Source organism: Panthera uncia, chromosome C2 (genome assembly GCF_023721935.1).
Source record: "Panthera uncia isolate 11264 chromosome C2, Puncia_PCG_1.0, whole genome shotgun sequence".
Lineage (NCBI taxonomy): Eukaryota > Metazoa > Chordata > Mammalia > Carnivora > Felidae > Panthera > Panthera uncia.
Window position 1 is genome coordinate 44,951,032 of NC_064810.1, and position 27,931 is coordinate 44,978,962.

At 39.2% G+C, this 27,931-nt stretch overlaps 1 protein-coding gene across 1 annotated transcript in view; it reads left to right on the top strand.

The window, feature by feature from the left end:
- Positions 1-27,931, top strand: part of CRYBG3 (crystallin beta-gamma domain containing 3) — a 129,716-nt gene that overhangs the window by 15,685 nt on the left and 86,100 nt on the right. Inside the window, exons 2-3 of the mRNA XM_049628042.1 lie at positions 3,598-3,664; positions 20,680-21,110. Of these exons, the coding sequence (XP_049483999.1) occupies positions 3,598-3,664; positions 20,680-21,110 (498 nt within the window). The remainder of the gene's footprint in view (positions 1-3,597; positions 3,665-20,679; positions 21,111-27,931) is intronic.

A 27,931-nucleotide genomic window follows, 5' to 3' on the forward strand; every position in this document is an offset into this window, starting at 1 on the left:
TTTTTTTTTTTTTTTTTTTTTTTTTTTTTTTTTTTTTTTTTTTTAACAATATTTGAATGGCAGATACAATGCTAGGCTCTGGGACATAGACATGAATGATACAATTCTGAATTTAATGAGTTAAAATTCTAATTAGATAGCTAAACATTATAGTATATAGTATAAATGTATGTGTGGTATCACTGGGTTCAATGAGAACCCCCCAAAAAATAAAGATTAAGCTCGGACTAAATTGTAAAGGATTAAGAGCAGGGCAAAGTGTTGAGGATGTTACATACAGGAGAAGAGAGTGGTTTGCCAGCATATTCTGAGAATGTAAAGTGGTTCTATGTGATGGGCGTGTCTGGGGCCACGTGAGTAACTTTCTGTATCCTAAGGACTCTTCATTTTATTCATCACCTCGTAGAGATTTGCTGAAGGAATTTGTAAACTGGAAAGTGTGATGATCAGGTTAACAGTCATTTTGACAAGAATAAAGGATTGAAACGTAGCAGTCTTGAAGAGGCCTGAGATCAATTAAGAAGGACTCTTCGTCAGTAAACTAGAAAAGAGGGGGAAAGCTTTAACTGAAACAGTGATTTTTATAGCTAAACCAGAATTCTAAAATACGTTGTTTACTTTAGAACTCAACACAGTTTTAAATTTTGGTTTAGCAGTAAGATTCATGAGTCTTAAACATACCATATAAGGTTTAGAAAGTTTGTGAAGGTATTTCTTTTTTTTTTTCCAGCTTTTAATTCTTCAGTTGTTTACTCAATACAAAATACTTATATGCTGACCTACAACTATATTTTTATGGCATTGTGTGTGTGTGTGTGTGTGTATGTGTAGAATGTATGTAATTATAACTACTTGAAAATACTGATTTCTGTATTGCTCTCATGAACCTGGAGCTACATTTTCTACAGACCTTTTGTATTGGAAAAGAAACTTTTGCCATTTTCATAGGCAGTAAGTTTACAGAGAGTGCTGTAAACACTCTAGAATTTCATTTTTTTTTTTAACATTTATTCATTTTTGAGAGAGACAAAGTATGCATGGGGGAGGGGCAGAGAGAGAAGGAGACACAGAATCCGAAGCAGGCTCCAGGCTCTAAGCTGTCAGCACAGAACCTGACGCAGGGCTCCAACTCAAAAACTGTGAGATCATGACCTGTGGCCAAGTCAGACGCTTAACCAACTCAGCCACCCAGACGCCCCAACACTCGGGAATTTCAGGAGTCTTAAAGGGAAGAACTAGGAGACTAAGTTACTTGTATGTTTACTTTTTAGGTGAATCATTCAAAATAGACTGTAGTTAGAGAATACACTTATAAAACCATTAAGGTCAGTATTATTCGTGATTATATGACAAATCCTTATAATGTGCTCTTTTTACATGTATTTTGCTACTCTCTCTTTTTGCATTGAGCTAAAATAAACCAGTATTGACATTTAATTTAAAAAGAGAATTGTTGGGGCGCCTAGGTGGCTCAGTCAGTTAAACATTTGACTCTTGATTTCAGCTCAGGTCATGATCTCACATTTATGAGATTGAGCCCTACGTTGAGCTCTGCACTGACAGCATGGAGCCTGCTTGGAATTCTCTCTCTCTCCCCCTCTCTCTCTCTTACTCGCTTTCTCTTTCTCTCTCTCTCAAAAAAAAAAAAATTGTTAACAACCTTGTGACAAAAAATAAAGCTAAAATAGAAAATAAATAGAAAATGGAGATAAGAAACCAATCACTTTTAAATTTTTTTTTTCAACGTTTTTTTATTTATTTTTGGGACAGAGAGAGACAGAGCATGAACGGGGGAGGGGCAGAGAGAGAGGGAGACACAGAATCGGAAACAGGCTCCAGGCTCCGAGCCATCAGCCCAGAGCCTGACTCGGGGCTCAAACTCACGGACCGCGAGATCGTGACCTGGCTGAAGTCGGACGCTTAACCGACTGCGCCACCCAGGCGCCCCAAGAAACCAATCACTTTTAAAGCAGCAATGTTTGAGACCTTTTGTGTGTGTTTGTGTGTATATTAAATGTTTTTGATCACAATTCTGAATTGTACAGTATTTTTCTTTCTGTCCTTGGTTTTTCATATGGAATTTTCATGTGTTAAGCACATATTTATCTCCTTTATACAGTTGCTTTTCCTGCTGACACTTCAAAGGCTTATGAGTATGACTATCTCTTATTGGTTTGAGTATTCTGCGTAGAGTCTGAGACTCAATGAAATTTAAATCCATTGTATTTTCCACACCTTCATGATCTTTCTACCTTTCTGTCTTTTTATTGTTACCATTTGTTCCCTGTCTACATAATTGCACTGGACATTATGGATAGAAAATCTAACTAGCCTAAATCATGTCTTCTCTTTCTGTTGTGTCTAATCTGAGTTACTGAGACCACCTCCTTTTCATCCCCTCTACCACCAGTCACTATGATGCCCTGTGTTTTCCCCATTCTCCATCATCCCTCCTGCTTTATGCTTGTCCCCTGGCTAAAGGCTTCCCAGTGCTAGTAGGACAAAGATCAAGTTCTGAAACGTGTCAGACAGGTTCTGCATGGTCTGGCAGCCACTACTTCTGGTATCATTCTCCTCTCTAGCAGGGTTACCTCTGCCTGACACAAGTTGTTGTGCTCCAGTCTTATATTAAAAACAAACAAACAAAACATGGTTTCCTGAAAATGCCATATTCTCTATTACCCCTCCTCTGTGCCTTCTCTGAGAGCACTTAGCAGGCAGAATTGCTGTTCTTTGCTTCTTCTGTGCTCCATAGTATTTTGTTCTTTGAGCAGTTGTAACTTCTACCAAACTGTAGTTTTAGTTTGTTTGTATATCAGTCTCCCCTACAAGACTGAGTTTTATAAAGACCTTGACCTACTTGTTCTTACATCCTCAAGGCCAAGCATAATCCCTGGCGCATGGCAGACAGTCATGATGATCTTTAGTGGGGAGCTGTTCAATTTGTCTAGCATTATGAAAGTATGAAAATAAGATCGTGTATAAAACAAATATAAAAGTTTATATCTGAAATGTATATGTGCCTAATAGGAAGCATAGTTCATTATGACATAAGGCATCTGTGAAGGTATTCTAGACCAGACAATTGGGAGGTGACTGTCTGGAAAATCAGGTTCTTAAGGTGCCATCTGGGACACATTTGGGGCTAGATAAGCCTGCATCTATTTTTGAGTATTCCCAAAGTTCACTAGATGATCCTATATGTTTATAAAGACTTGCTGAATAGAAATATATTGTATTCCATGTAGCATTCAGTATAGGCATTAAAAAATATATATCAGGCTGTGGAAAACCCTAATATAAATAATATTGTAGAGTGTTAATCATTTCCAAGATAGTTGTACGCTGTTCTTTGTAATGATGATTATCAACATAAGAATGTAGCGTGTGATAGATTCACAAGAATTTCTGAGGCTCAGATGAGTATATTTGAATGTGTTTTCAAGTGTAGAGATTCAAATGAACATATTCTTTTACATATTGTGTGTGAATCCTTTGAGCATTGCAAGTGAAGGACCTTTCAGTTTTTACTTTAAACAAACTGTATTTTCGTAATTCTCTTTTAATTTCAAAGAAACTGTGGTTTTTATTTTTCAGTGTTGAAAATGAGCCCATGAGCACAAGTCAGAAAAAGGAAAACGCGCTTTCATCAGAAGCAGTAAAGGTATAGTTTCAAATTAATATTATATTAAGCAAATATTTTTCTTAGTTTCTGCTCCTTTTAGATTCTGCGTCTCATTTGACATTTGAAAAAGAGCACTGTATTATTGATGTGTAAATCCAGCCCACCTCTGTTGGACATAGTATGTGGGGCAGGGTGGGGGGAGTGGGCACTGAGAGAGTCAGAGAATGGTGTGCTCATCCCAGCTCTGCCACTAACCTTCTGTGAGGCCTTCAGCTCAGGCACTTAACATCTCAAAGCCTTAGTTTTAGTTCTAAATCTGTGAAATGGATCACCTGATCTCCAGAGTTTCTTTTCCCTAGGACATTCTTTGATTTATGTTGTGTTTTCCCAAATGCTGCTGACATCTAATAGTACTTTAGGCGGGCAGTAGTTAACAACATGTTCTTGCATGCTCCTAGTATGTGATGGATATTTTTGATCAGCTCACATATGAACTGGCTTTTTTTTTTTTTTTTCTTCTACAGGACTAGCATGAAAAGTGTGTAAGCTACACACCTCCCTAGATAGTTACTGAGAAGTGCGGTTAAAAATCCTTGAGAATCGGGGCGCCTGGGTGGCTCAGTCGGTTAAGCGTCCGACTTCGGCTCAGGTCACGATCTCGCAGTCCGCGGGTTCCAGCCCCGCGTCGGGCTCTGGGCTGATGGCTCAGAGCCTGGAGCCTGCTTCCGATTCTGTGTCTCCCTCTCTCTCTGCCCCTCCCCCGTTCATGCTGTGTCTCTCTCTGTCTGAAAAATAAATAAACGTTAAAAAAAAATTAAAAAAAAAAATCCTTGAGAATCACGAAACCTTGTGACTCTTTTTTTTTTTTTTTTTTTTTTTTTTAAACTCATAAGTGGTTTACTAGAAATTGTACATTTGTTTTGTCAGGTGATACGATGCCAGATAGGTGACCAAGTTTTCGTAGCTGTACCACAGTCATGGAGTCTGTTCTCAGTTACTTTCTTCTTACATGATTTGTGACAGTCTATACAGGAGAATGCTTGTACTTCCCATGCATTCCAGAGTAAGTTAGCTTGGTCAGTGGGAGGACCACAAAGTCCAGTGAATTCTTCATTATTGATAGGGGGACTTTTTGTTGCTGTTTGTGTATTTGAGAGAGGGAGAGAGAGAGAATGAGAATGGGAGTGGGGGAGAAGCAGAGAGAGAAGAGAGGATCTCAAGCAGGCTCTGCGCTGTCAGCACAGAGCCTGATGCAGAGCTCGAACTCACCCTGAGATCATGACCTGAGCTGAAATCAAGAGTCAGGCGCTTAAATGACTGAGCCACCCAGGCGCTGCCTGATAGGGGGACCTTTTTTTTTTTTTAGATATATAGATAATTTATTGTCAAATTGGTTTCCATACAACACCCAGTGCTCATCCCAACAGGTGCCCTCCTCAATGCCCATCACCCACTTTCTCCTCTCCCTCACAGGGGGACTTTTAAACATTATATAATTCAAAAGGCATTAGATATGGTTGAGATAAAGTTGTTTTCATTCTTCCCCATCATAGTCAACAATATAAATTTATTTTTTTAATTATTTTTAAAATTTTATTTTAGAAAGAATTCTCAAGTGGGGGAGAGATTTTTTTTTAAACTTTTTTTTTTTTTTAACGTTTTATTTATTTTTGAGACAGAGAGAGACAGTATGAACGGGGGAGGGTCAGAGAGAGGGAGACACAGAATCTGAAACAGGCTCCAGGCTCTGAGCGGTCAGCACAGAGCCCGACGTGGGGCTCGAACTCACGGACCGCGAGATCATGACCTGAGCTGAAGTCGAGATCATGACCTGAGCTGAAGTCGGCCGCTTAACCGACTGAGCCACCCAGGTGCCCCTTGATTCTTTTTTTTTTAAATTTTTTGAAATATAATTTTTGAAAGAGAGAGGAACAGTGTGAGTGGGGGGACGGGAGGGGCAAAGAGAGAGGGAGACACAGAATTAAGTAGGCTTCAGGCTCTAAGCTGTCAGCACAGAGCCTGATGTGGGGCTCAAACCCATGAGCCATGAGGTCATGACCTGAGCCATGATTTCGCCACCCAGGTGCCTGGAGGTGGGGAGGAAGAGAGAGGGAGGGAGGGGGAAAGGGAGAGGGAGGGAGGAAGATATTCTTAAGCAGGTCTCATGCTCAATGCGGAGACAAAATGGGGTTTGATCCTCGGATCCTGGGATCATAACCTGAGCTGAAATCAAGAGCCAGACACTCAACCAACTGAGCTACCCAGGCCCCCCTAAATTTTTTTGAAAGAAAATATCAGGATCTGATTTTTTTTTAACTTTATTGAAAGAAAAAAATCAGGATTACTTTGCTTTCTTTATCTTTCTTCATTTCTTTGTGAGTTTGACTATTAGATCCTGCTTTAAGGTTTTGTAACATTTCTGCCTACTCCTCTCCTACCTCCTCAACCAGTTGTTAGCCAGCCTGATGGTTGACCACTGCATGGGCTTTGTAGCTTTCTTCTTCTTCTTCAGTTTTTGCATGGTCTTGAGTTTCGTTACTTCAAGATTTTTACTTCTCTTGGTGTACATGCAGCCTTGCTCTTATGTTGTTTTACAGGAAATATTTTCTTTTGAGATCTCAAACTTCAAGGTTTCTTTGGCTACCAGCTACTGTCATTCCATCTTCTAATCCCTCATTGCCTCATTGTACCTGTTCCTTAACCTTCACCAAACATTCCTGCTCTCCTTGCTGTGCCTCCCTTGTCTTGGTCTCTACTTGTTTTCCCACATGGCCTGTAACTGATACTGTACTACTTCAGCTATAATCTCACTAAAAAAAAACCTTCACTCTTCAAACTTGGTCTTCCCTATAGTCTTTCTTTCTACTTGCAGACAAAGGCACACCTTTGTAGATATGGTAAATATATATGTGGGACAAATATAGCAGCTGGACCTCTATTATTACAGTCTTTCTATCCATTCTTAATATCTTGGTTTGAATACCCAAGATAATTTCAGTTTGGGATCTGTGTTCCCAAGTAAATATGGTCCACAGTCCCAAGATTGTTTCTCTTATGATTTAAGGCTTATTGGATTACTTACGGGCAGTCCACTGAACTCATATTGGAAGGGCATCACGACACTCCCACTGGAGTGGCCTGAGCATTTTGGTCCTTTGGAAACTGTTAGTAAGATTTCTTCAACCTAGCCACACAGATCCAGTGGTTTAGATACCTATTTCTGCCATGCATAAAAAATATGTATTTTGATAATACCAATAGTCAACACCATTCCTTCAGGGAAAAAATGGGTCAGCAACAATATTTATGATCTTGTTATTGTAAATAGTCTCAATTTAAGTCTTTTCAGAAGCAAGTGGAATAAAACATGCATATTTGTTTTCTTTCTAATAAGTAGTTTTCTGAAACACAGCACTCTACTGTAATGTGACATTTGTTACCATGCTTCCATCTTATTAATCTGAATTTTATGATAATGCCTTCTGTGATGAGGAAAAATATGCAGCATTTTTCCTGTTGAGTCTGAAATGTAACAGATTTATGAATAATAAATGTTATCTGTTTCCTTTTGTATTTGATTTTGAGATGCCAAATCAAGATGTTGAAGATTGTTTAGTTGTAAGTTTAAGCTACAAAATTTAATTGTATTTTTCAAACAACTAAAGACTATAGAAGCTTGATACCATGTCTGGACATCATTATATTCTTAGCTGTCACTTATATGCCATATAAGTTTTGCTGTTTTGCGAACATCAGTAGCTATTTCTAACACTTGGATTTGTCTTTCCACTGATAAATTTATTTATTTTATATGAATTAGGTTTCTATGGCTGGCAAAACTTGTAGATACTTAGTCCATATTCTACCTTTATTTTTCTATGGGGTCTACAGTCTTCGGTCTTGTAGCCTTAGACACCTGGTCTTGGTGCATTCACGCCTACTGTTATTTAAAAGAGTGGGAGACACGTTCTCATTCTCTGCTTCCAGCTACCAACTTCAGAGGAGTTTTCATCCCTTGTTGCCTTCCAAGAATAAACTTCCTTGGGCCCCTTTCTAGTGGTTTGGTCTCTTATTTCCTGCCTTCTCTTGGACCTTGCCTTGACTGTCCATCCCTCCGTCTTCGCTGGCTTCTGTTTCTCTTCTTGTTTTGTTTTATTTCTTTTTGTGGGTCTGGTTTCTTTTCAGTCTATCATTTCACTTCACTCCCTGTTTCTACCCAAAAGTTTCTTATGAAAGTCTGTTTCAATCATTGTTAAATTCTTGATCCTTTCAATTTGATTCCTATCTCTTTTCTAGTTTCCTCAGACATGGGAAGCTTAGTACTGTGCCTGGTACACATGTTATAAATACTCAGTAAGTGGTTAAATGAGTAAAAGTCATCCCATGAAACCAGTGACATCTTGCTAACCACAGTCAGTAGTCTTTTCTTAATTCTTAGTTTATTTAACCTATTGAGGCACTTAATTTTCCAGGTCTTGTCTTCTTTACAGAGATTTATTTTTTTATCTTTGCTTCCATAATATCATACTTTGTTTCATTTCCTGCCTCTGGTGAATACCTTCTGTTTCCTTCTGATTTTCTGGCTAAATGACTTTTCATATAGATGTTTCTCAAAGTCCTAGGTCTTCCTCAATGTCAGTCTTCCGAAGTAATTATCTTTCAGTCTTATTATTTTATTTTTTTGGCTCTCACATCTCTATTTGACATTGCTTTTTAACTCCAGACTTGAGCATCAGTGTTCCAGACATTTCTGCATGGATGGCCTTTGATACCTCAAATTCAGTCTGGCCAAAAGTCTTGCTATCTTCAGAGATGTTCTCTATATGTATTTGGTTGGGAGGTGAAGGTGATGGGAGGTAGGGAGGATCCTTCAACTGCTTAGGAAAGGGGAAGAGCCCTGGGCTCACGTATTCTGTCCGAATATTTTCAACCAAACTCTTTACTTTTTATCCTGTGTCTCACACTGTCCTAAGTGGTACCTAGTGTCTTTAAAACCTAACCTTTTTCAGGTTGTCCATGGACTAGATTGTTTCCTTCATGATCAGAGCTCCCCCTTGGGTTGGAGCAGTTGGGTAGAAGTTGGGTTGGAGCAGTTGGTTAGAAGCTTCCTGTGGTCAGTTACCCTGCCTCCAGCTGCCTTTGCCTTCTAAACATTTTTTGAAATTTCTTATCCGCTAATATCTATTCTCTTCCTCTCTTTGTATTTATAACTTAAACATTTCCTTTACTATCATTTTGTAATGTTTTGTACAAGAGAAACAGTATGTGTGCTTCATCAACAGTGCTAATTAGAATTTTTATCTTTTTATAATTGAAGAAAGTGAATCTCAAAGATTGTCACTTAACAAACCTACACTGTTAGTGCGAGGAGACGAGAATTCAGATACAGTTCTGTATAATGTTCCGCATTTGTGAACTTAATTTATAAGATATATTCATAAACTAGATTTACCAAAAAGAAATCTTATTAAAAAATTAGATTCTATTTTCAGAAATGAGTCATTAGCTAAGTAAAGTGAATTGAATTTGGACCATAGGTTATAGATTCTCCAACCCAGCCCTAAATAAATTGATGGTTATTAGGCTTGTTCTCAATAGCTTGAAATCTGCTTTATATAAAATTTAACTTTTTTCCCATTTTAGAACTGCTGCTTATAACTAATCATAAAACTTTCGTGAAGTTTCTAGAGTGGTTTTTAACAGGCGGTTTATAGATACCTATGATGTACCTATGAATAATCAAGGAGTATCAGTCTAGTGCATATTACTATGATTTATGATTCATAACATCTATTTTTAATTCTGTGAATAAGTCACTTAACAAAGACTCATACTTTTTTTTTTTTTTAATGTTTATTTATTTATTTTGAGAGAGGGAAAGAACATAAGCTGGGGAGGGGCAGAGAGAGGGAGAGAGAGAATCCCAAGCAGGCTCTGTGCTGTCAGTGTGAAGCCTGCCATGGGGCTAGAACCCATGAACCACGAGGTCATGACCTGAGCTGAAATCAAGAGTTGACCACTTAACTGAGCCACCCAGACCCCCTCCACACACTTTTTATTTTATTTTTTTTAACTATTGCCAGGTAAAGATGGGAAAATTGTAGCTCAAGAAGTTCTTATTGAAGAGAAATAGTCACTAACTGTTCCTTCTACTAATCTATTGAGTGTACAGTGTTGTTTAGTAAGATGGACATACTCAATATATACATCTGTTCATATTTTGATATGCGTAACTCTTCCTTCCTTATTGGTCTCTTTCAACTTTTTCTTGGCCGAAAGTGAAATGATAGCCAAATTTAAATATGTTAAATGTTTTCTTGGTTAGGCTAGGGGGAAGTTGCTTACTGGACTAATTTTTTAAATAAATTATGGCCTTAAATGCTTGCTATCTTTTTTCTCAGCAATACAGATAATAGCGGCAGTAAAACGTCAGTTTTATGTAGAGATTTTCAAATTTTTCTTTTTCAAATTTTTTTTTTTTTAATGTACTTACTTATTTTTGAAGGAGAGAGGGACAGAGCATGAGCAGGGAAGGGGCAGAGAGAGAGGGAGACACAGAATCCAAAGCAGGCTCCAGGCACTGAGCTGTCAGCACAGAGCCCGATGGGGGCTCAAACTCACGAATTGTGACATATGACCTGAGCTGAAGTCGGACGCTTAACCGACTGAGCTGCCCAGGCGCCCCCAATTTTTTTTTTCAAATACAAGAATTCTTTAAAAAAAAAAAATTCAATTGTAATCACTTTTGGAACCCATTTATAAATAGATTAAAGCTTTAGTTGATAGGAATGTTGATGATGGAATGAGTTGTCTCATAGTGAGCCACTACCTATCTGCCTCTGCCAACCATGGGCCTCCTTGGAAAAGTTTTAAAATTACATGTGCAGTGATGGAAAGAACAGTCTTTGGAATCAGACAGATCTGGGCTTAAATCCCAGCTTTCCATGTGGTAGTTTTGTAATCTTGGAAAATTTACTCAACTTCTTTGAACTTTGGTTTGCTGATCTGCAGTGGGAGTGTGTGGAAGGTTGTTCAAATCCTGTTTCATAGAAGTGCTTTGGAATTAACCAAGATAACACATACAGCACTACCTGATGCTGGACACAAAATAGGTACTCAGGAAAAGAGCTGCCTTCTTGCCATATAAAGTCTAGCTGAAACTTAGAAATAACTCTTTGAGAATGATGCTGACTTTTTCTGGGTGAATAGTATAGAAGTAGTTACTAGAAACATTAACTCTATCACATTTGAATAGAAGGCACACATGGAGGTACACACATTGAAATTTAGCCAGAAGTAAAAAATTCTCAGCCCTTAATTCCTTCTATAAAGACTGAGGCTGTCAGGTGCCCGAAGTGGAGATTGCACTGTGTATCACTGTGTAGTCCAGATGACCAAAGGAACTGCCAGGGCCAGAGCCTGTCAGTGTGGCTGGTGCTGGTCTGGGGCCTTGATCCTTAGAGTTCCGGGTGTTGAATGTAGTATAAGGTATCTGGTTTGATTTGTGGCAGCTCCATTCTGTCAGAGACCAGTAGTGGTCCTATTTTGTGGTATGATGGAGTACCTTATCAAATGGAAGCTGTCTATGAAAGGTTATCTACATACTCCAGATTTCTGTGAGTATATTTTCCTCCATGGGTGCCACATACTGATTTGAGAACATTAGAAGGGGGTTCCAGAAAACTCTCATAGAATTAAAAACATTTATTCTTCTGGCCCAGTGTTTTCATCAGAGAAATCTTGATACCATAACAGAAAGGAGTGGCCTTTCTCCTATCTTATGTCATTTGGTTCCTCTTTCTTCTTTCGTTACACACCTGCCCTGGTTGATTGAATTTCTACCTACATCTTAACCCTTGACAAGGCTCACATCTGTCCTTCCAGCCCAATGTGTTCTCCTGAGCTTTAGGGTAAGAGAGCCAATTCTTTGCACCTTTCCTGTCAGTGTCACTGGGTATAAGATTTGACAGTCTCAAAGTTGAACTCAGTCTATTTTATCCTAATTTCCTTCTCTTCTGTATTCCCTATCTTGCTTCAAGGTGCCGCCAATTACCCTATCTTGACATCTGGAAATGACTCTGTCATTTTGTCTCTTCATTGTGCCAGGGACCATCAACAGCCCTTTCTTCCTGTCCATACCCATTGCTACTCTATAGCTGAGACTTTTCATATTTTAGACTGGCAGTTTTTTACTCTCATGTTTTTTTTTCCTCTGACACAGATGATAGATGACTGTCTTGGGTCACCTGTGGTTATGGGCACTTGTTTGGTACACTATATATAACTAAATCCCTTTGTCAGAAATTACATGGAAATGAAAAACTGAAAGTATCATCACAGATAAAACTTGATTTCATGCTAGAGCATTTAAATTTATTTATTTATTTTGAGAGAGAGCACAAGCAGGGGAGGGGGAGAAAGAGAGAGAATCGCAAGCAGGCTCTGCAGGGTCAGTGCAGAGCCTTATGTGGCCCTTGAATTCATGAAACTGTGAAATCATGACCTAAGCCTAAGTCAAGAGTCAGATGCTTAACTGACTAAACCACCCAGGCACCCCCCATTCTAAAATACTATTTGTAAGTGAAATTTCAGCTTTTTAAAAATGTATTTTTTTAGAGACAGAGTGTGAGCAGGGGAGGGGCAGAGAGGGAGACACAGAATCCGAAGCAGCTCCAGGCTCTGAGCTGTGAGCACAGAGCCCAATGTGGGGTTCAACTCACAGACCATGAGATCATGACCTGAGCCGAAATCAAACGCTTAACTGACTGAGCCACCCAAGTGCCCCAAACTTCAGCTTTTTAACTAATTTTAGTAATAAATTATTTGTGACATCTCAAAACTCAGCACAGATATGTCATGACTAAAAGTTGCAGATAACTTATTATGTTAAACAATAACCAGATTAGTCAGGGTGAAATAGTTGATGTCCAACCGGCTGGCCTGTTCTAATTTTTTAGTGGAAAAATAATTCTGTGATAAAAATGTAATACTACCTTTCAAACAAAAATTCCTTTAACAATAAGGGTATAAATAGCTCACCTTTGCACCTTACCATTAGTTGTGAAACCCATTTATTGGAAAAAAGTATTCTTGTAAATATGTCTCAATAGTTTATAGTTAATTAAACAACATCCCACAAATTAAATCCATTATGATGAAAGTAAATAGTGATTTTGATTAAAAATTTTAGCACTACTTAAACTATAGCTAACTCAGGATATCAGTAAAAATCTGATAATAAATATTTCCCTCAAAACTGAAGAAATAGTAACTATTGGTGGTAGAATTTCAAAATTTGGCAAATTTGTCAGGTAATGTGTTAACAGCCAGATGTCTTAGCAAACCAACTAGAATTCTCTAGTAAGCAGCTGTTTTTTTTAGTTTATGAGTGTCAGATTTTAGTACCTGTTAATAATTTAGGTGATAGTCTTCCTTTTGGTGAAAGCATATAAAATTGTTTGCCTTTACCTTGTGGTGGCAGGGAAAACAGGATGGTAGGGATGTTTATTGGAAGAACATGTGCATAGGTGATTTTCATTCTGAAAAACCTGAGTTGTATTAGAAATTTCCCAGGCAAAGAGGACAAGGAATAAGTGGTCTCAGCAGTGGGAATAGCATTATTGCAAGGATGTTCTGTAGTAAGAAGAGAGAGGGGAGAGAGGAGATGGAGAAGGACTGAATGAGGATGGATATGATGACATTAGACATTGCAAGCATTGTGAGTGGCAAGAGATGAAATTGGAGAAAGACACAGGGGCCTCCATCCACCAGTACCTTGAGTGCCATACTTGAGAGTTTGGATTTTATCCTGACAGCAATGCATAGCCTTTAAAGGTTTTTAAGGATGATCAGATTTGAATTCTAAAAGACTGCTCTAGTTTTTATCTGGAGAGTAGACTGGGGACAGTGCAAGCAAGGAAACAGATTAAGTCACTGCTGGCAGTATTCTAGGGGAGAGGTCATGGTATCCTGATGATTTTGTCTGACTTTTTAACAAATGGGAATGTTAAGGTTTGCAGAAAAAGGAAGAGTGGAAACAAAGCATAGTCAGGTCAGTTTTGGATGTCTTTAGCTAGAGGTTCCAATGAAGTATCCAGGTGGATATGGATGGTGAATTGATAGTTATAACTAATATATCAGATATACTGTCTGAGCTACAAATAAAAATCTGGGAATCCTCTGATTAATCTGTGGGAAATGAAACCTGATAAGATGATCATGAAGATAAAGCAGTCCTAGGCTGGAAATTGAAGCAGCATGTTACATAAGGGATGGCTAGAATGATGTGAACTGGAAGGAGATGGAAAAAGTTTAGAGAAGAAGGTAAATCTCAGAGTAATGTCATAGAAGCCAAAGGAAGATTGGTTATCAGGAAGGGATTAAATCTCACATTCTGCAGACACGGACGAGGTGGGGGGAAAGTATCTTAGCAAGTAGGACAGTGTATTTTAGAGATTGTGGTCAGCACAACTGGGGAGGAAGCTAGATTATGCAAGCGCTTAAGGAGTGATTTGGGAGGAAAGGGGAAAGAAGATGGTGAGAGTTAGGAATCCTTTTTTGAGGAGGTTGTTAGTAAAGAGTGGAGAGGGCTTTCCTTGGACATTTACTTATGAACGGTGGGCTAACAGAAGGGGCAGATGAGGAACTTTAATTCCCAAGGAGGCAACAAGGACTCAACTTGTGCCGTGGTGGAGAAATTCGCCTTGGGTGAGGAGTCCTTCCTTCATGAAGAGCATCAGTGAAGGAAGCCGCGCAGATCCTGCTAGAGTCAGAGCTGTGAGGGATCATCTGCATGAAAGAGAGGGTAGGGGGCTCTGCTGAGCAAGTCTGTGGGATAGTGAAGGGAGTAGGAGAGGTGGGAAGTAGCTGCTGTGGAAAATGAGGAAAGAGTACAGACAGATTTCCAGCAGAGGCTGTAAATTGTGAATTATTGGCTGCCTGTATCTGCATAGCGTGCATATACTTGGGGCTTTTTAAAGCAAGACTCATTCGCTTAGGCAGAAAAGATAAAACTGGAAATTTTCTGGGTGGGGATGGCCAAGGAATAAAACAAAGAGACTTTGAGGTTATTCTTCATTTGAGAGCCAGATAGAAAATACAGGAAATTTTGTGGGAACTGAAAGGGACAGTGTAAGAGAGGACAGAAGCTGTGATGAGGCAGGGGACAGTGTGGTAAGACAGCCGGAAAGATGAGAAGGTGGGGACACTGGGGAATGCTTGAGATGGAGTTTCAGAGGTGACACAGTCATGGGTAACCACTAGGGTCAGAGTTAACCAAAGAGGCAAGAAAAGTGGCAGTGGAAGTCACTGGAGTTGAGGGCGCTCAGGATCTGTGAGTCAGGGTGTCTGAAGTATTACCCTTGCTATGTGCAGTAAAGGCACAGTCTGAGGTAGAAAGGATGATGAAGTCAGATGCTTGACACAGTAAAGGAAGAGTCACCTGGCTCTTCACTGTTTTCCACTCAACAGTCTCTATGGTGACACACTCTACCCCTGACCTTTTTGACCTTATGTCCTGTGCTAATCACAATGTTGGGACAGCACCTGCCACCTGTTCCCTGCTATAGACTGCTCATAGGAGGTGATACACTCCAATACTAGTTAGACCTGCAAACAAATTCTTACATCACTAGAATGTGGGTTCCATGAAAGCAGTGCTCTTGGTGGTTTTTTGTTTTGTTGTTTTTACTGTTGCATCTAAACACCTGGAATGGTATCCTTTTGTTCATTATTTACTGAATGAGTGAATGCTTTCAAGTTTGCCTTGACCCTAACTGCTACTTGGTATGCCCATTTCAGCCAATTACTACTACATTCCCCAAAAACAATCTTCCAGGTGTTCTCTATTTGGGGAACCCAAATCCCAGCTCCACCTATGTGTCCCTCCTTTGGCTTGTTATCTCTCCTCTCACTTTACTGAGGTCACAGCCACTTGTTGGACCTTGATCTTTGGCTTCTCCCCTCACAGCATTGCTCAGGTCTTAGCCACTTCCTTACCTCTTTACCTGGAAGGGGGAAATGTCTCTACTCTTCTCTAAGGATAATACTTGCCCTTTATTATTATTAGAAGTATTAGAGACTATACTGGTCTCTATCTTACATTGTGCTTTTTATTCTGGAACCTGCCATCCTTCTCTCTTGTATAGCAGTTACTCCCTTTCCAGTAGGTGCAGAGCCGATCCACAGAACAGGATCAAAAAGCCATCTAGGGGTGCCTGGGTGGCTCAGTCCGTTGGGTGTCTGACTTTGGCTCAGGTCATGATCTCACGGTTTGTGACTTTGAGCCCTACATCAGGCTCTGTGCTGACAGCTCAGCTGCCTGGAGCCTGCTTCAGATTCTGTGTCTCCCTCTGTCTCTGTTCTTCCCTCGCTCTCTCTCTCTCTCTCTCTCTCTCTCTCTCAAAAATAAATAAAGATTAAAGAAAAATTTTTTAAAAAATAAATCTATTCTATCTTGGACCTTAAACTCTCATATTCTGTCTTTCCTTTTTTTTTTTTTTTTTTTAAGTAAAAAAACTTCTCAGAGTGCTCCCTTCTATTTATGGACTGTTCCTATTCCCTTGTTTAACTACTACTCCTGGCTTAACACCTTGAGTTGGAGGCTGTACTCTCAAGTTCCTGAGTTGTTGCAACTATTTCTTCTGCATTCTTCGGGCTTCTCTATAGTCCTAGTTCCTCATTTACTAACTCAACAACTATTGGAGAGCACCTCTTATTGTCAGGAACATTTCAAGTGCTAGAGACACTACACTGTATAAAATAGACAAAAATCCCTGCACTTGCAGTTTTTACTTTCTATAGGAAGAAACAGATATTAAATAATATAAGTGTATGTGTGTGTGTATTTGATATTGGCAAGTACAAAGGAGAAAAATCAGAGGATACTGGCACTTTCATAGTGGAGGAATTTACTATTTTAGCATGACTGGGGAAGGTTTCAATGAAGAGATGACTTTCCAATAAAGGTCTGAACGGGAGTGAGTCATACAGCTATGTGGGGGAAGAACATTCTAAGCAGAAAGAGTAGATGTACAATTCCTGAGGTATGACTGTACCTAATGTTTTTGAAGAACAGTGGGAGACGATAGTCACCTTTCTTGCCCTCACATTGGCATTTGTCATTTAGTCCCCATTTGCTTTTAGAAATCCTCGTTGTCCTTTGCAACCAGTATTCTGGAGGGATGAGCTGGTCTGGTTTTTGCCTTTTCCATCACTCAATCATTTCTTCTCTATTTGCACCTTTTTAAAATCTTTTTTTCTTGAGGGCTCTTTTGTTGGTCCCCCCCTTTATCCTGCACACACTGTGTTTTGCCAAATTGCATTCTTAAACTATGCTTCTGAGTATTTTCCAGACATCTCAACTTGTACATCACCAGGGGACCAAAAATTCAATGTATTTGCCATCTAAGTAATTTGTTGCCTTATCTCCTCCCAACCCCACAAAGGCCCTAATCTCACCTCTCCTATTTCCCATATCCATTTTTTGGCTTTACTCAAATAGTTGCCCAATTTAGAAAACTTAGTTGTCTCTGACTTTGTTGTCCCTCTCCCTCTGCTTCTGTGAGTCATCTTATCAACCTCATTCTCTATTCTCTTTACCCCAGTCTTCTTCAGCCTCACCGCTGCCATGACAAACATAGTTCATACTTCTGTTTTTGAACATACTATACTGTGTGTCTAGGATGCTCTTCTCAGCCTTTAGGAGCAAGCTCAGATGTTCCCTCCTCCTTGCAGTGGATTCTCCCCATCCCCAGTCAAGTTCATTGTATCCTCCATTGTGTGCATACCTCTTCTAAGCCCCACACAGTGGCACAGTGATAACCATCTTGCCTAAACTATAAGCACGTTGAGGCCAAAGCTACATTTCACTAATCAGTGTCCCTAATGCTTTCCTATGCTTCCATGTATTGGGGACATAGCAAAGAGAGTAGAGAGATGGATGAAATTGACCTAAGGGCACTGCATTGCAACAAATTGTGTATGAAGGAAAAAAAATGTCCCAGTTCCCCAGATAACATATGCCTTCGTCAGTAGCCTTTGTATGTTATGTTCAGAATACCAACATCTTTGAGAACAACTGGAATTGATGTTTTGTTTGCTTGGATCCTGACTGCTTTCATTCTACTCCTTGGAACATTGGCAGACAGTCCTGCTGGCAGGCAGCACTGGCCCTAGCTTGTGGCAGGCTGAATTTTATTGTTGTTTAGGCTGAGGGGAAAGAGCAGCTGTTTCAGATCAGACTTAAAATTTTAATTATATAAATATAGAATTTATTGTGTTACTTTGAATAGCAGTACACTTTTCTGCTAGTTTTTGTTTCTGGATTTAGATACTTTTTTTTCTTGTTATAAACAAATTTCTCGTGAGATTTAGGGAGAAATTGAAGCAATGGAGACATCTAAGGACAAAAAAAAATGCTCTTCAGTAAACTGAAGATACAGAGATTCTAGAATAGCAAAGAAGCTGAAAATTGGGGGGCATCTGTCTGACTCAGTTAAGTGTCCTACTCTTGGTTTCAGCTCAGGTCATGATCTCACAGTTCATGAGTTCGAGCCCCGGGTCTGGCTTTGCACTGATAGCACAGAGCCTGCTTGGGATTCTCTCTCTCCCCCTCTCCCTTTGCCCATCCCTGGCCTGCTCTCTCTCTTTCTCTCTGTAAAAATAAATAAACATTAAAATTAAAAATATATATATTTAAATACTGAAAATTGGGAAGGAAAAACAAACAATTGTTTTAAAAAATTATGTATAACTCTAAAAAGGTTAAGTGTAAATGCTTTCACTTAGCAAACATATCTTTTTTTTTTGTTTAGAAAGCAGTCTACAGTATTTTGAAAGGTCAAGTAAAAAATGATAGTTGAGGCAGTGAAATAGTTTTTTTTTTCCTTAGTGTGTGCACACATGTAAGCAGGGGAGAGGGGCAGGGGGGAGAGCGAGAGCACCCCAGGCAGGCTCTATAGTAAGTGCGGAGCCCAACACAGGGCTCGATCCCACGACCCTGAGATCATGACCTCAGCCGGTATCAAGAGTCAGATGCCTATATAATATTTTGGACAGAAATTATTCTTGGGATTTTATTGATGTCAAAAAATGTAATCTCCATATTCTCTTAATTTTCCTTTTTTTAAAAAAAAAATCCATTGCCCAATTTTATAAGACTCTTGTGAATCTTTAAAGCATTTTAAGAATATTTACAATATTCTAATGAATGGCCTATAGTTTACTTCCTTCAAATAGCTACCCAGGAAGAGCAGTCATTCATACTAACTATAGAAAAAAAAAATCACCGTTCTGTTCATGTTACAGTCTTAGTTCCTTTTGACAGGAAGAAATGTTGTGGCTGATAATTACAACAAATTAAATGGCATAAAGAACAAAAAAATGTATATCTTCATACACAGAAGCATTTTCAAAATGTCAGCTAGCATTTCTCTTGCCAAACTAAGAGGCTCTTTATGCTGTTTTTGGGAAGAGAGGGCACAACTGATTTATAACACAGGCTCCCATGATGAGCAGAAACTTGGAGGGATGAGGTGGCGACGTGTGGGATCAAGTTGCAGTTGAAACCAGTAAAAGGTGAGACTTTGAGTGACTCTGGAAGGTTGATGATATTCTAAATGTAGAGACTCACAAGTTTTATTAAGCTCCTGACTCATAGAAAAAGAATGCTATCTGTGTATTTCCTCAAAAATACCCTCTGACTCCCAAGGTGGGAACAAACTTAAAATACTGTTTGCTTGAAATTAATTTCCAGGGCTTATAGGTCCTAAACATTTTCTCAAGCTTGAATATGCTAAATTTTATTAGCAGTTAGTGGAACACTTCTTTAAACTGTTTTGAATTTGGATTAAAATATGGGACAAGTTAAATAACATTATAATTATGATGCTCTTGCCTGCTTGAGGATCAGCCTCTTAATAAAACTTTATCGTGTGAACGTACAGTGCCCTAAGGTGGTTTTACCTTGGTGTACCGACCTTTCTCTGACTCGCACTTGAGCTTTCCTTTTATGAGGTCTAGTGAGCTTGACATCTGACAGATACTGTCAGACAGACATTCCTTTTACAAGTAGGTGAGCAGGCACAGGCTGAGTTGGCACATGGGCATAAAGCTCTTGAAGCTTCAGGAAAGAGTGTGACATGGAATGTCGATACAGCAGCTCAGTCTTTCCTCACAGAGAGTGCACATGAATATGCTTTGCTTTCCTAGTAACTTAACTATGAGCAGGTGAAACACACCTGCAGAACTGTTTAACATCTGCAGGAATTCCCAGTACTGCCCAGGCTTTGCATTAATGCACATCTCAGGGTTTTGTGTTTTACTATTAAGGATAGTGGACTTTTCCTCTGAATTGATAGACCATGTTGCTGTCTTTCCTCATCTTATTGAGGAACAGTTTTACACAATGTGGCGGCTTCGTGGGTTAGCACAGTGCCGAAATGAGGTCTATTTAGGTATTGTCTGATGGTCCAGAGTGCTTGAAAGTACTGTCCATTAGCTCAGAGTAATGAAAGCCGCATTTAAATATACATAACATATGCCATGGTCTGTCCCTTTACTTACCTCTCCATATACATCTTTCACTCTTCTCATTTTGTACCCAAACTCCGTTCATCTTTAACTCTTTAGAAACTGACACATCACTAAATAGAGTTGGGGGGAGGGGAGGAGGAGGAGATGAGAGATGGGGATGGAGGGAGATGCATAAGCATCACAGAGTCACATATTAGGTCTCCTTCAAAGGGCACTTCTAGGAATCATCCTCTGAGTTAACCTCCTCTGCTGTCACTGCTACCAAACCTGGACTGCTTACTCCTGTTCTGGCTTCCCACTCATGCTGTACTTCTCTCTCTGTGTGACGTTTACTATACAGCTTTAATGTGTGCTGACCATGCCCTTCATTAGACTGTAAAGGGCCCGAGGAATCAGAAGCCATCAGTCTCACAAATGTATCCCTGGCCTCTGGCACACAGTGTGTCGTATAATAGGTTATTGGTCAATCTGTGTTATTTTTTAAATGATGATGTTTATAATTCTCTATCTTGTTTTCAAAGATTCCCCAAAGTGAGCACAAAAGGAACCATGCTGAGAAGCTAATCGCTCTTCCAATGCAGGAAGATTCCAAAAAGCCAAATGACCTCTCGCGCTCCACTTCAGATACCAAAATAGGAGAAAGTGATAGGCAGCCGAAGGAAAGCTTTTTTCAGTTTCTTGGTAACTTATTCAATATCTCAGGAAAATCATCTCTTGGTGATGCCAAGCAGTCTTCTTTCAAGGATGACCATGACAAAACTGAGAAAGATTTACAAAATCCCAGTGACCGTCCTGAGGAAGGGGTCAAAAGAGAAAGGGAGATTTTCGGTGGCTCCCTGGGAACCCAGGCACTTCCAGCCGAAGAACCGGAGTCCAACTCAGCAGAGCCCTCAGATTCCTTTTCTTTGGATACAACACAAGACAGTGAACAGGAAACCAGTGATTTACTAAAGTAAGTTTACAATTTACTTAGCCAGAAAGTTAAACTTAATGGACCTAGCTCTTAAGCCTTACTTCTAACCCTGATTAATTAAGGGAATTGGAAAAAGTATTGTGTAATGTCTTCGCTACTAGGTAAACAAAACAAACAAACAAAAAAATTGTGTGATTTTGTGTACCATACATATAACCTAGGACCTTTCGTGCTATTTTAGGGGGCAGTACCAATACCTTTTAGGTGCTAACTTTGTCAGTACGATATTTATTTCTAATTTAAGACTTCCTTGAATGAGAGTGTTTTCTGTTGTCCAAATTCTTCCTGTATTAGGACAGGCAGTAAGACCAGTGTCTGCATTTTGGGAACAGAAATGGTGCTAAGGAGGGGTGCCTGGGTGGCTCAGTTGGTGCTAAGGAGGGGTGCTTGGGTGGCCCAGTTGGTCAGGTCATGTCTCACAGTTCGTGAGTTCAAGGCCCGCATCAGTCTCTGTGCTGACAGCTCAGAGCCTGGAGCCTGCATCAGATTCTGTGTCTCCCTGTCTCTGTCCCTTCCTTGCTTATACCCTTAGCTTGGTGCTAAGGTTTGTATGCACATTCTATTCATATCTTTCCTTTGTGGAATGACAATAAAGGGGTTAAGAAAAGAAATTAAATTGACTCTACTTGTAAAACTAGCCTTGTGATGCTTTTCCACAGCTCTGAGAAACTGAAATCTTGTGTAGATATAAGGATTATTTCATCATCCCTTTTTTTCTGTCTTTGATTAACAGGTGCCAACTTGTTTTTCTTTTGCTCAAATGAACTTGGAAGGAATATTTTTTACTTAGAAAATGTATATAACAATGTTTGGTCCATTAGTCATTTTGTGTAACTTAGTAGTATTCATTCATAACTAATAAGTATCTGTTGCATTGATTTTTATTTAAAGATGTTTTTATTTATTTTGAGAGTGAGAGAGAGCATGAACTGGGGAGGGGCAGAGAGAGAGGGAGGGAGAGAACCCCACGCAGGCTTTACACTGTCAGTGGAGAGCCCAATCAATGTAGGGCTCAAACTCAGGAACCATGAGATCATGACCTGAGCCAAAATCAAGAGTCAGATGCTTAGCCAACCCAGGTGCCCCTGTTGTATTGATTTTAGCTTCTACTTGTGAATTTGTATCATTTTAAGAGGTCATCTATAATAATATAGTCAGAAATAGATGATAACTTAGAGCTTTTTAGTTCTTTATAGTTTCAGAGTGTCTTCATATACGTACTTTGAGTTAATTCCTCATAGGCAAGCTCCAAAGGTAGGCATAGACCCAACTTACAGTTGTGAGAACTGAGACCCTGATAGACTTGAGTTTGCCCATCAAGATTGATGTGGTAGGGCTTGCCCTACCAAATGTCAGTGTACTGATAAAGCCACATAATTTGAAACAGTGTCATACTAATGTAATACTTACTAAACATTTAAGTGAAACAGAATAGATCATCCAGAAGTAGACCCTTATATATATGTGATTTTAACCCTTGAATGTGATGGCATTTTTACATATTCTTTTTTTTTTTTTTTTATTGTTTTCCATATTATAGAAAGGAACACTTGGGGAAATTGGTTAACAATTTGGAGGGAACAAAAAGCTAGATACTTATCTCATTGTTACAATAAAATAATTAAAATTCAGTAACAAATGATTTTAAAAAGTACAAAACTAAACTAGCTAAATATGACTTATTCTGTTTTGATGAGAAACCACTTTCTAAGCATGATAGCAATGGAAAGTATCAGGAAAGACCAGTAAACTGCATTACTTTAAAAAAAATTTTTTAATGTTTATTTATTTTTGAGAGAGAGAGACCACAAGCAGAGGAGGGGCAGAGAGGGAGACACAGAATCCAAAGCAGACTTCAGGCTCCGAGCTGTGAGCACAGAGCCCGATGTGGGGCTCGAACCCATGAACCATGAGATCATGACCTGAGCTGAAGTCGGACGTTCAACCAACTGAGCCACCCAGGCACCCCAAGATTACTTTTTTTTTTAACGTTTATTTTGAGAGCAAGAAGAGCATGTGCACATCCCCCCGCCCCCCTCCACACACACAAACATGGGGAGGAGGGGCTCTGAGAGAGAAGAAAAGCAAAAATCCCAAGCAGGCTCTGGGCTAGATCAAACTCATGAACTGAGAGGTCATGACCTGAGCTAAAATCAAGAGTCGGCCACTTAACTGACTGAGCCAGCCAAGTGCCCCTGGATTACTTTCAATTTTCAAACTCCCTATGTCAAACAAAATAAACAGTGATACATTGTATTGGCAAGTGAGAAAATTCGATACAAAAAGATGTCAGAGAATCCTTTAACTGATAAGCATTTTATTAAAAAAATTTTTTTTGTATATATTTATTTTTGAGAGAGAAACAGTGTGAGCAGGTCAGGGGCAGAGAGAGAGGGAGAGAGAATCTAGAAAGGCTCCAGACTCTGAGCCATCAGCACAGAGCCCACTGATGCGGGGGCTCAAACTCATGAACCTTGAGATCATGACCTGAGCCCAAGTTGGAAGCTTAACCAACTGAGCTACTCAGGCGCCCCAGAGCTGATCAGCATTTTAGACACTAACTCAATAGGGAAAAAAAAAGTGAAACAATATAAACAAAAGAAATACAAACTGCTAATACATAAGTGGAAAAAGGTTTATTCTCACCAGCAATCAAGGAAATGCCAACTAAAATGGAATAACTTTTATAAAATTTTACTAAAATAATAAATGATATACTCTGTATTACTCAAAGTTGATAGAGCTGATGCTCCATATACAGTGATAGGAATGGAGGCCATATTTTAGAGCAATATGTATCAAGCTTAGAAAGCTTATAGGTTATTTCTAATTATATAAGGAGGTGTTTACTGAAATATTATTTACAGGAACATATCATTGGAAATAAATGTCCAACAGCAGAAAAATGGTTAAATTGGGGTACCTCGGTAATAAAGGATTGTCTAAAGGAGTTCTGTCTAAAATGTGGTTGGACTAGCAGCATCAACATCACCTGGGAATCATTAGAAATGCAAATTATTTGATTCAGACCCACTAAATCAGAATTTCTGGGAGTGGTGCCCAGCAGTCTTCTAACAACCTCTCCAGATGACTTTTTGTACCAAAGTAACTTAAAGTGGTAAGGATTTTGAGGCTATTATGTGGAAATTATGTGGAATGGAAAGTTTGTGTTTTTTCTTTTTTTTCTTGTTAATCCCCCCTTTGGTTTTGATTAATCGAGTTTATTTCTTTGGTACTGGACAGTAGAAAATGGAAGAGGTTACCTTGCCTCTTATTTCTTGTTAGTAAAACCCTCCTTATTAATAGAATAATTGCTTAAAGCCCGGGCACCTGGGTGGCTCAGTCAGTTAAGCATCCGACTCTTGATTTTAGTTCGGGTCATGATGTTATGGTTAGTGAGATCAAGCCCCATGTCAGGCTAGGCTCCATGCTGACAGTGCAGAGCCTGCTGGTGAATCTGTCTCTCTTCCTCTCTCTCTCTCTCTCTCTCTCTCTCTCTCTCTCTCTGCCCCTCCCCTGCTCACATGTACATGTATTCTCTCTCTCCCAAAAATAACCTTAAAAAAAAAAAAAAAAAAAAGAATTGCTTAAGGCAGTTACCAGAACCACCTCTGCAAAGCTTTTGTCTTGGCTGAGATACAAGCCTCCTCTGGCCCAGCTCCAGAAGTCCTACAAATTATCAGGTATAGAATTGCAGTTTAGTGACTTCCTACTGTCACATGTTAATTTAAGAATTGACAGGGGCACCTGGGTGTCTCAGTCGGTTAAGCCTCCGACTTCGGCTCGGGTCATGATCTCGCGGTCCGTGAGTTCGAGCCCCGCGTCAGGCTCTGTGCTGACAGCTCAGAGCCTGGAGCCTGTTTCGGATTCTGTGCCTCCCTCTCTCTCAGACCCTCCCCCGTTCATACTCTGTCTCTCTCTGTCTCAAAAATAAATAAACGTTAAAAAAAATTTAAAAAAAAAGAATTGACATACCATTTTTGTTAATAGTTTATTTTGACAATATGATTAAGGACTACTTATAACTAATTTTAGATATTTAAATAATATATATGGAAAAATTTACTAATAATTTTGAGACTGCATTATAAGTATTAAAGTTGTTTTAGTTTTGTGAAATGAATTTACTAAAAGCAAGGATATATTTAATTTTTCATTGCGATCATGAGAATATTCCAAATATAAAATGTTATTTAAAATTAAGAGTTGCTGATGCATAATTAATAAACCTTGTATATAAGAATCTCTGAAGGTAAGAAAGAGAGTGTTATTGAAACCCAAGTTAGAACAGCTGCCTGGGAAGCACACTCTTCACAGGGAAGAAAGTGCTCTGGGTGATAAACAGTTTTTACAGGGTTATATATGTTTTTACATCTTATGAAAGCTCAAAAGATTATAGACTAGCGTATAAGCAGGAATCACAAGTTTTAAGGTCAAGGAATGCAGGGAATAGGAGCATTGATCAATATTGCAAGGACAGATGGTTTTCTGTTAGGCAACTCATTTATAAAATCAGTATACAGTGTATGTTTGGTGAGCCATAAATCAGGCTTTTGGTTTAAACAAAGTTAGTGTACAGTCAGGCTGACTTAGACATCTAGAATGGCTCTCCTTCTAGCTCAGGCCTTTGGAGAGTGTTTTCTCTCATGAGAGTCTACACTTCTGAAATCGGTAGGAGATTTCAGTGTCACACAAAATTTCAGTTTTTATAACTTCGATTTTTTAATTAACTAAAGGTTTTGCATCATCTTTCTCATGTAAAAATGCCCCTACTTTTTTTTCTCTGTAGGTCTTTTATAATCAGAGTGTACTAAAAAGGGCTAATAGCTTAATTTACACAAGTTTATAAAATAATCTGTGCTGTATAATGCTGTCCATTACTATAATATCAAGCATACTTTTTAAGTCACTATTAATTACAGTTTTCAAAATTTAGGTAAGTTATTAACTATAATTTGAAGTGTGTTCAGAAAAAAATCCTGCTCAAAAGTTATAAATTATTTCATTTCGCTTAATTAAAAATAATAAACAGCTTTGTAATTGTTTTTATGTTGACTATGCCAATTTAATTTTTAATATCCATAAAGCCTTTCATTAAACCTGTTTGGTGACAACTTTTAGATTGTTTTCCATACATTAACTTAGGCCTTCATTGCAGTTTATTAGGAAACTACTTCACTGTTGGGTTGAAATCTTTAAAAAGTTTAAGTTCTATGATTTTTATGTTTTCAACAGATTCATATCCATCATGAAAAAATTTTCTGTCAAAGCTTTATTGTGATTTAAAAAAAAATTGCTGGATTCACAGCCTGTCTTTATACGGAAAAGTTAAAAGCCTTTCCTATTATGAGAGAAGATATTCTTAACTATAATTTGAAAGGAAATCTATCTTAATGCTGAGAAGATAGCTTAATCATACTTTCTTAAAGTGAGTTAGATACTTTGCTCTAAGGCTGTTATTTTTAGGCTATTATTTAGGATTTCCTTTGAAGAATGACAAATGTCTTTGGTTGACCTTTGAAATATCAGGAATATCAAATATATACAGAAAAGAATATAGCTGTGTTTGGTACCTGGAGGCTTAATAAATCTTTACATGATAGGTAGGTATATCTTGGGCTAAAATGCATAAAACCTTTTCACATTTCCAATATGTACATATGTCTACTTCTTTAAATATTTGAAATGTCTAGGTATGTTACTTTGTTCTTGCTCTCCTTTTTTTTTTTTTTTTTTTTTTTTTTGGTTTGGGCACGGTGTATTTTATTGGTGGTATATGACAAAGTTCGGGGGCCTGGGATGGAAACATTGACGCCAAGGTCATGACAGTCTCTGTAAGTTGGGGCTGAGCTGGGGCAAGGACTCCCTAGCAGCTGAGGGCTTCTCCTCTTGTGCTCTTAATAGAGCTTGTGGTTCAGAGGGCTCTTACTCCTTGAATTGGAGGCCATGTGGACCATAAGATCCACCATTGGTTTCTGTAGCTAAATTCATTGTTGTACCAGGAAATGAGCTTGATAAAGTAGTCATTGAGGTCAATGCCAATCCCAGCATCAAAGATGGAAGGGTGGGGATTACTGTTAAATTTGCAGGAGATAATCTTGCAGTATCTGCTTCACTGTCTTCTTGATATCCTTGTGTTTGGCAGCTTTTTCCAGGTGTCAAGTCATATCCGTAACTGACCTATTAGGGATAAGGACACATAACGGCATTCCAATGAGCTTTCCACTTGGCCTCAGGGATGGCCTTGCCCACCACTTTGACAGTGCCAATAGAAGCAGGGATGATGTTCTGGGCAGCCCCTTGGCCATCACACCACAGCTTCACAAAGGGGCTGTCAGTCTGCCAGCTGGCACTGATGGCATCAGCTGTGGTCACGAGTCCCTCCACTATGCCAAAGTTGCCATGGATGACCTGGGCCAGAGGGGCCAAGCAGCTGGTGGGGTAGAAGGCATTGCTGACCATCTTGAGGGATTTGTCCTGCTTCTGATGGTTCACACTCCTCACAAACATGAGGGCATCAACAGAAGGGGCAGAGACAATGACCCTCTTGGCTTCATCCTTTGAGTGAACCCCAGCCTTCTCCATGGTGGTAAAGACACTAGTAGACTCCACAACATGTTCAGCACTAGCATCACTCAGTTTGCTGTTGGCAGGATCTCACTCCTGGAAGGTGGAGATGGACTTTGCTGACAAATTTCCCATTCTCAGCCTTGACTGTACCATTGAGTTTGACATGGGTGGAGTCATACCAGAATATGTAGACCATGTAATTGAGGTCAACAAATTGGTGGCAACAGTAT